At 41.4% G+C, this 10000-nt stretch overlaps 1 protein-coding gene across 3 annotated transcripts in view; it reads right to left on the bottom strand.

Moving 5' to 3' along the window:
* Nucleotides 1–10000, bottom strand: part of dnmt3aa (DNA (cytosine-5-)-methyltransferase 3 alpha a) — a 51478-nt gene that overhangs the window by 27871 nt on the left and 13607 nt on the right. For 2 of the 3 annotated variants that reach the window (XM_030781582.1, XM_030781581.1), the window contains exons 4-6: nucleotides 3523–3751; nucleotides 2029–2072; nucleotides 523–672 (exon numbers count right to left, since the gene is read on the bottom strand). In XM_030781582.1, the coding sequence (XP_030637442.1) occupies nucleotides 523–672; nucleotides 2029–2072; nucleotides 3523–3751 (423 nt within the window). The remainder of the gene's footprint in view (nucleotides 1–522; nucleotides 673–2028; nucleotides 2073–3522; nucleotides 3752–10000) is intronic. The other variant, XM_030781583.1, reaches the window with a different exon arrangement.

Raw genomic sequence — 10000 nt, forward strand, 5'->3', positions numbered from 1 at the left:
CACACTTTGTGTGGAAACTGCAAGATTAAAATGGAAGATTAACATTCATCCATACACACAGCTACACCCACACACACACAGACACACACACATGCGCACACACATACACATGCACATGCACATGCACATGCAAATGCAGACCCATACAAACAGACATGCATGACTTTGAGCTGAGAGTGCAGTAACGCGCTGCATTAAGCCACACTCACCACACCAAGTTTCCACTTGTTCTCTTTCCATTCATCTCTATCTCTCTACATGTCACACACACTCCAACATACTCCAACATACAAGCATCTCAACAATAACAACAATAAATGATATAATCTCTTCATATCGACACCAGACAAACACACACACACACGCACACACACACACATTCACTAATCATGCTTTTGTCTTGTTCTGTTGCTCTCACAATAATCCCTTCCTCTTCTTTCTTTATTTGGCCAGGCAAATCTGCCTCTCTCTCTCTCCCTCCCTCTCTCTCTCTCTCTCTCTCTTGCTCTCCCTTTCTCTCACCTGCTCTTTTTTCCAGCGTGCAATCCATTCTTCTCTCTCTCTCTTGGTTATGTGAAAAGGGTCTCCGGCCTGGAAGGTCTCCCTGGGGATTGGTCTTTTTCTCAGGGTGATATCCCAACCCTGTCTCCCTCTGAGTCTCCCTCCTTCACTCTACACACACACACACACACACACACGCGCGCGTGCGCACACACAAACACACACACACACACACACACACACACACACACACAGGTATTAATCAGACACTCTTTTCTTCTGAGTATTTCCTGCTCAGGACAAATTTCCCTACATCAGCTTTAAACAAATGTTTTTCTGAACCATCTTTGAGGAGTGCGCTGGAGCTGCTTTAAAGGCATATTCAGTTTAATTCAATTCAATCTTATTTCACAGAGTTTTTTAAAGATGATTTCCACAGAGGTCCATAGGGGTCTTTAATGAAGTGTTGGTGAGGGTTATAGGCATGCACACACACTATCTGCGGTCTGTCACACTTCTACAATAATTTATCTCCCTGTCTCTGTTATCCTTTTATGCTGTTTTTTTAAATCACTTCTTCTATTTTTTGTTCTCCCAAGTTTGGAAAACTGAACTCCCCAGTTACCAATGATATTGTAGTCTTGGTGAAAAATGCTACCACAAGCTTTTTCACCAACATTAGCAAGCCCAGCCATCACATTTTTCTCACAATATGAGCTCAGTTTCATCATTCAGGGAGTAAAGCGCTCTTACCCCGGTTCTACCGTCAGCCACACAGCCATCCAACTGTTGAAAAAACGAATGTTAGAGGGCAAGGGAGCAAGTGACCCAGGATGATACGCCCACCCAAAAGAGCACGGTCAATTTCAGTCCAAACCGTGAGAAGGTGAGTCGCTATTGAGTATCAGGCCTCTGCTTACTGTTTAATGTGAAACTCTTTATTAAGGTGAGGATGTGTAGATTCCTCTGTGTCTACCTTGCATGACCCAATCCGTTAAAAAAACATAATCATTGACTTATCTGAGCTCTGTTAACCTGGCCTGGCTAGTTTAACTCTGTTTTCTTTCTCCCTGTAGGCTCATCTAGGCTCTCAGCCCTGGGTTTAAATATTAACAGGGGGCCAGCGGTAGTTCAGATAACCAGACTTCATTGAGTTCAACTTTAACTTAGTCTTAACTGTTAAAGATATCCTCTCACACACAGAAATCATTGTGGTAACTTTCCATACACAACGACACATACTTCCGGAAACAGACCATATGTATTTCCAGTGTATTGTTGCTTATAATACACAACTGCTGATTATTGGTAATGGTTATATCGCAAGACAGAACAGAATAGAATACAACAGAATAGAACAGTGTTTCTGAACCCCGAACATTACCAAATCAGTGAAGCACCGGGACACCTGATTCGGTGGGTGAGTTAACTGTCATTTGAATCAGGCGTGTTAAGGCAGAGTTGAATCAGGTACGTGCAGAGCTGAGAGAAGTGGAACAGAATAGCATGACAGCCTGGGGTTCTTACCTCTCCTTTACCATTGTCACTGCTGCTTTCATCTTCCTCCACATCTGCAACCAGCACAGAGAGACAGGTTAAACAAAACCAGCACAGAGAAACAGGTTAAACAAAACCAGCACAGAGAAACAGGTTAAACAAAACCAGCACAGAGAGACAGGTTAAACAAAACCAGCACAGAGAGACAGGTTAAACAGAACCAGTACAGAGAGACAGGTTAAACAAAACCAGCACAGAGAGACAGGTTAAACAAAAGCAGTACGGAGAGACAGATTAAACAAAACCAGCACAGAGAGACAGATTCAACGAATCGAGCACAGATAGACAGGTTAAACAAAACCAGCACAGAGAGACAGGTTCAACGAATCGAGCACATAGAGACAGGTTAAACAAAAGGGGCACATGGAGACAGGTTAAACAAAAGTGGCACAGAGAGACAGGTTAAACGAAATGAGCACATAGAGACAGGTTAAACAAAAGAGGCACAGAGAGACAGGTTAAATGAATCAAGCACAAAAAGACAAGTTAAACAAAACCAGTACAGCGAGACAGGTTTAAAAAAACAGCAAAGAGAGACAGGTTAAAGAATCAGCCCAGAGAGACAGGTTAAGAGAAACCAGTGTAGAGAGACAGGTTAAAAGAAACAGGTACAGAAAGACAGAATAAAAGAAAACAGCACAGAGAGACAGGTGAAAAAAAAGAGAGACGGTTAGATCATTCTATGAGAGACATACAGGTTATCATAGTCTGTGTTTTTCATACTTTACTTATATGTGTTTTCTGAACCTAAATTACACATATTGCTTTACTGATGCTTTTGCAAAACAAATGGGGAAAAAAACTGTAACACCAGTGAAGCATGCGGAACAGAAAAGACTGAACTGGAATAGAACCGACATGGAACAGAACAGAACAGAACAGAACAGAACAAGACTGAACTGAATAGAACAGAACAGAACTGAATTAGACTGAACAGAACAGAGCTAAACTAGACTGAACAGAACAGAACTAGACTGAACTGAGTAGAACAGAACAGAACAGAACTGAGCTGGGTAGAACAGAACAGAACAGAACTGAACTGAGCTGAACCATCCTGACAGATTAGGACCTTAATAAATGACAGCAGCCACGGCAGCCAAAGATGGCCAGTGAGAGTAATAAATTACACCCTGATGAATTATAGAGTGAACGGAATTAAACATCTGGACAGACTACTATTTCACAACAAAGGATTCATTCTCTCTCTCTCTGTCTCTCTCTCTCCTTCTCTCTCTCTCTCTCTCTCTCTCTCTCTCTCTCTCTCTCTCTCTCTCTCTCTCTCTCTCCTTCTCTCTCTCTCCCCCTCTCTCTCTCTCTTTCTCTCTCTCCCTCTCTTTCTCTCTATCGCTCTCAGGCCTCAGGCAAGGGTTACTTTACTCCACACTCTGTTCTGTGGGGTTTTTTATGTGGTTTATTTCATTCGCTATTTTGAGTGACAGTGGAACCTTACTGGCTGAAACTCACGTTTCGCTGGGTGCTTGAGTTTCCGTCGCCCCCATTTCTTCCGCTCGCTGGAGGGGGCGGAGTCCTCTTGGCAAGGTGGCGTGCTGGTTCCATTTTGATGAGTGGAATCAGGGCTGGGAGAGGAGTTGTGATCCTGCAAAGGACCATTGGTAACGCCATTCTCCATATCACTGTTGCACTCCGCCCCCTTTTCCCTGGCCACACCCTCTTTTGGATCAGAACTATTCACCTGAGAGAAAGAGAGAGAGAGAGAGAGAGACAGACAGACAGACAGACAGACAGACAAATAGACAGACAGAGAGAGACAAACAAACAGAGAGAGAGAGAGAGAGAGATTATAGTCAAAAAGTGTTTACCAAAGAGAATACTTTTGTTTACTATAGTATGTAATATAATTTTCAAAAGTGTTGGACAGGACTCAAAGATATATAATGATCACACCGTATATAATAATAATAATATAATAATAATAATATAATAATCACATGACCTATAATATTTGTCTGAGGCAAACACTGTGTTATTTCATACACAATGAAACAATGACAAACACACCACAGAAACTGCAGATATGACTGATGATGTGAATTGTTCGTGTGCATGTTTCTAAGTCTGTGTGCGTGTGTGTGTGTGTGTGTGTGTGTGTGTGTGTGTGTGTGTGTGACATAGTGAGAGAGGCAGAGACAGGCAGAAGGAGAGAAAGAGAGAGAAAGTGTCCCTTATTGTATGAGAAATATGAGAAATATGAGATCTGTTCATGTGTGTGACCATGTCTGAAGTGTGTATGAAACACACAAGCATCGCGTATTCACACACACACACACACACTATACTTTTACGCATGTATATTCATATACACAGACAGACACACCAGACCATTTCAAAAACAACTGCATGCAAAATACTGACCTACAAACATGTGCTCTCACCGCACACATGGAAAGACTTTAACAGATATCTGTATGCACGAAAACACAGACACACACACACACACACACACAAGCACATGCACGCACACATTCTTGAGTTCTCTTTTCTCTCATTTTCATTCACACTCGTTTGTTCCTCTCCATGTCATGAATCATCCTTTTCTTTCTATATCGCCTCCCCCTCTGTCTCGTTTCATGTAGTCTGTGAGCGTCTGAGTGAAACAGAGGAGACGGGAGGAGAGGGCACAGCATAACAACACGTGTAGGATGATTCGATTGAGACACAGATGAAGGCCCTGACACCACCCTACGATCCCAGAAAAAGCTTTAAAATAAAAAAATCTTTCAAATCAAACTCCTATCTAAATATTTTGTGTTCATTTTTTAAAAGTTTATTTGTTCTGTCTAAGACAATTATTTAGTCTAAACCATTAGTAGCTATTGCATGGGCGTGCGACCATGCGTGTGTGCATGTGTGTGCACGTGTGTGTCTGTAAGGAGGCCAAGCCACTGAACTCGTGGAACAGTTGAGACTACGGCAGTGTAAAGATCACCTCCCTGGGACTTGAAATACACTTTGAACTACACGGAAGAAAGTGCTTTGAGTCTTTGTGGACTACAGAGATAGTTATCAGAGGCAATTCGTTATTGGAAGTTTGAATCTGGCCCTCGATAACCTATAACACTTATTATAATTTCAACTGCTTTTGAGAATATGTGTGTGTGCGTGTGTGTGTGTGAGTGAGCTTATTACAAAAGCTATGTAGTCCTTCTCCTGCATCTATAAATGCATTAGAAATGAAAGTGTGTGCTCAGGTAGTTCATCACAGACCCTTTCCAGCCAACAGTGGCATTTCGTAAAAAGAACTAAGTGTAAAACAGAAGATTTGGTGAAGACAAATGGCAGGGGAAAAGCACCCCTCAGATTACTAGGCTGACTGAAACGTGTTGTAACAGTTTCCTATTCAAAGTCAGTGTCTGATAAATGATCTCCACTTCCACACAGATGCTCAGTTTGTATTTTGCCTCCCTTGCAAGTCATATGGATAACAGCATCATCCAAATGTAAATAAATGCTTAACTTTTCACTGAAATTCAAATCATGGTACAGCAGTAGAACTGCTACTTGAAATACGCACGTACTAAGTAAATAAAACATTTCAAACTACTCACTACTGGAATGTGTTTTTATTCAATTTAAATTTTTTTTGGTTGGTTTGTTTTTGTTTTTGTTTGTTTTAATTTTTTTTCTTTACTATGACCATTTGATGTTTCTATATGTAACTATTCTGCTGTTTTCCTGGTGACTGAGAGAGTGTGTCTGCCAACTTTACAGTGAGCCCGTTAGCGTCCTCTTTAAAGCGGAACACTGGTTGTTTCTGGAGGTTTAATGGCGTGTGCATGCCGCGCGCTAATGGACTAAACTTTTATAGGTCTTTCATTAGCGACTGAAGCTAAGCCACGCTGCAGGTTTCCTGAAACTCAAAGCCTGGGCTAAACGTAGCACTGGTTCTCCGTCTAGTCCAGTAATGAACAGGTGAGAAGTGCTATGAAACCATAAAGGGCCTTAAGGTTCCTCAAAGTAGTAACATACACACATTCACACACTCACAAAATCTGCCCCTCTCCCTCTCTCTCTCTCTCTCACTGTCTCTCTGTCACACACACACACACACACACATAAATAATAATAATAATAATACAGTCAGTGGTGTGTTTAAACTGGAGTTTTATCTGACTCTAAATAAATCTGACTTTAAACAAAGACATGACAAAATGAGTTTTTTAAAACACAGACTCACTCACACATAAATAGATATATACACACAAACACAAACACTCTCTCTCATATACACAAAGATATATATATATATATATATATATATATATATATATATATATATATATAAATAAACACATGCTCTCTCTCTTGCACAGACACAGTTACACACACACACACACACACACACACACACCTATATGTATATTATGTGTGTATATATATATACACACACACACACACACACACACACACACACATGAACACAAATTCTGATGCCTGGTTCTCTCCTCATTAACCACTGAGTGTGTGGTATTATAAGATGCAGCTGTCTGATGGCATTTGAATTGGCCAGTTACGGTCACAGACTCTGAAGGTAATGCCTCGATTACACAGTCAGCTGAGAACACGCCAAATGAATACGCTTCGTAAAGGCGAAACTTACAGTACTCATTCCACAATGACCCTCGGACAAGTACAAACACATACACACTCGTGGACATACACACACACACACACACACACACACACACACATACAGACGCTGCCTCTGTTCAGGGCTAAATCATCAGTGTTAAAGACTGATCCAAAGACTGGTTCTGGTCAAAAGTCAGAAACTGAGATGAATGAGAACTTCTTCACATACCATGGGTTTTCCCTGTCCCTGAACTGAGAACACACATGCTCCCTGCTCATTGCATGTAGATATTTCAATGTTTTAGAATATTCACCGCAGTAAATCTTTAGGTGGTTTATACTCTCTACATTTAGCTAATTAAATGTTTGCTTGTTACGCTCTCTGGAAGGATGACATAGCAACGTGGATGTACATCCTTTACCACAGCGAGCTGTCATTTTGTCAGACATGTTTCTTAGGTTCTTGGAGTCTAATACAACATAAAAGTACCGTGTGATGAAACTGCAATTTCCCAGTGAGAGAGAGAGGGAAAAAAAACAGTTAAATCTTGTTAGGAGCAGTATGGAGAGCAGGTCTTGGGACTAACACCCAGCTTGTGTTTACCGCCTCAGGGAGCTGCGTGCCATGTCCGGTTTAGGCCTTCATAATTACAGCACTGAAGAGACACAAAGTCTGAAACTGGAGATGGATTTCATTCATTTGTCCCTCTCCTTTTCTCTCTCTCTCTCTCTCTCTCTCTCTCTCTTACCCCCCTCTCTCTCCAGCTCTCTCTCTCTCTTTCCTTTGGAAAAAAATACTGACTTGCCGTCTGCCTTTCAAAGCCACAAGTGCTAAAGATCAGATTGACTCTGCTCTGTGTGAATCTTGGCAGGAGCCATTTTGTTGCTGTGAGCTGATACAGACGGTTCACACCATGTGCCCTGACACATCAGTTAGATATGCTCCCAGACAACAAAGGCTAAGCAAAAAACTTTCATATCATATACTTCATTAACCTAATTAACCTCTCTCTCTCTCTCTCTCTCTCTCTCTCTCTCTCTCTAGCTCACTTTCTCTCTAAATCCAGTCTGAAGTTGTTTTTATTTCCCAGTAACAACATTATCCTGAAACAGCAACATCATTGTCTTCTACTTTCTCCTCTCTTCTCATCACATGTATTTTTCTTTTCTCGTGTTTCACTCACTCTCTTCATCAGAAGACATGTCGAGCTTGTTGGAGCACAACACAAACGCAGGAACATACAAGTGACAAGCCAATTAAAATGTGACAAAACTAACAAGATCCACACACACACACACACACACACACAAGCTGTAGATTTATCAGCCTGTTTTTTTCTAACAGGTGCACCAGCATGCATTTAGATCTCTCTCTCTTTCTTTCTTTGTCTCTCTCTAACTCTCTGTCTCTCGTTCACCAGGCCTATAGAAGGCCACACTTCCTGACAGCATTGCGAAATTAACCCCTGACTCATTTCCGTCCACACCACATCGAATGTGACTACAACGTGTTTGAATATTGCTTCATAAATTTACCATCTACTTATCCCTGATATGACAAGACATCCGAAATCTAGGGCTACAGAGTACATTCTATCCCCCCCTCTCTCTCTCTCTCGATTACTCTCTCTCTCACTCACTCAAACATGAACACCTGCACATTTGGTCTCATAACCCACAAAGACAGCACAAAACTCTGCTTGCCTTCTGTTAGTGTCATATTAACATGGTTAAAAAGCCATCTGTACAGGGGGGACACCGTTAGCGTCACCACTGAGACAGGTGCACCTGAGTGGATTCGAGAATAGTGAACTCTCATGGCCTCGTGCTAACAGGCTAACACTAGTGAGGTCTGGAGCATCATGCTATCCCAGACCCAGGTGCGGGGAGACTTCCTGTCAGCCTGACTCCGAAAGAGCAACCAGATTGTTAAAAACCTATCCAGGCACAATGGAATGGAATGAACAAGAGGAAAAAAAAAAGAAAAACAGTGTACCTACCATGTTCTGAGCCTGATTCTCACGGATTCACGGCCAGCCTCGTCCTCCACTTCCTCTCTCTCTCTCTCTCTCTCTCTCTTTCTCTCTCTCTCTCTCTGTGTCTCTCCGTCTCTCTCTCTCTCTCTCTCTGTTTGTCTCTATCTGTCTCTCTCGTTCTTACCTCTCTCGTTCTCTGAGTGGCCCTTCACTTCCTGAACAGTGTCAGCACATTACTGCAGGCTTCCTGTTTTCATTCACAAGTTTTCATCCAGCTACCCAGCCACACTGGTCACCCCTTTCTCTCTCTCTCACTCTCTCTCATACACACACACACACACACACACACACACACACACACACACACACAGAAAGAAAGAAAAGGAAGAAGAGAACACACAAGAAAACAAGAAAGAAAGAAAGAAAGAAAGAAAGAAAGCAGAGAACATAAGAGCACTTTCTGTGCCTAACAGAGGCAGTCACCACTGAGGGGCCTATCGCAGTCTACAAAATCTCTCACAGTGAAGTGTGTGTGTGTGTGTGTGTGTGTGTGTGTGTGTGTGTGTGTGTGGTGCGTGCTTGCATGTAAATATGTTTAACTAGTATAAGTGAATATCAACAATATCATTAATTAAATCAAACATATTGCCCAGGATGTGCCACCCAACATGACTGAGTTAGAGAAGCTGTTCACACTCTCTTAACCCGCTCCTGGTACACAGAGAGACTTCAGTACATGACTGAGAACAGAGAGACTTCAGTGCATTACCGAATTTACTGAAAGAACATGTTGAAACATAGTGTTTACTCCAATATGAGTTAGCTCCTTGACAGTGGATGTTAGGGTTGGTTCTAAATCACCAAAACTGTAATAAGATTGAAGACTATGTTTATCCGCATTCTCACAGTTGAGATGTTGAGATGTGAAAAGAAAAGAACTGAATTTTAGTAGAAAAAGCATTAAGTGTGTCTGATGCTAATACTGGTAAAACTGGTAATGTCTAAAAGTTTATAATTCTAGAAACTAAAATGACTAAGAAAATCAGTCCTAAGTGGTTTCTCCATTTTTAGATATTTTCACTAGAGTTTAGTTGGTTTGGCATCTCCATTCATCTCAGTTGCTATGGTTCTTTAAATATGGCCTGTAAAGGTGCTTTGAGAAAAAAAAAAAAACCTCTCAGTGTATTTCAGGTCAAGTTCAAAATTTCAGATTCTTCTCAAAACAAGAGGAAAATGTAATATAATATGAACATTTTCAAAGCATCGACATCGATCAGCCAGTTTGAGGCTTTTCGCCAGGAAATTACCTCCAACGTGACTTTATGCTTTAGAACAGATTACTGTATGAGCTTTACAAAAAAAACTACAAAATTTGA

The sequence above is a fragment of the Chanos chanos genome, chromosome 8 (genome assembly GCF_902362185.1).
Source record: "Chanos chanos chromosome 8, fChaCha1.1, whole genome shotgun sequence".
Classification (NCBI taxonomy): domain Eukaryota; kingdom Metazoa; phylum Chordata; class Actinopteri; order Gonorynchiformes; family Chanidae; genus Chanos; species Chanos chanos.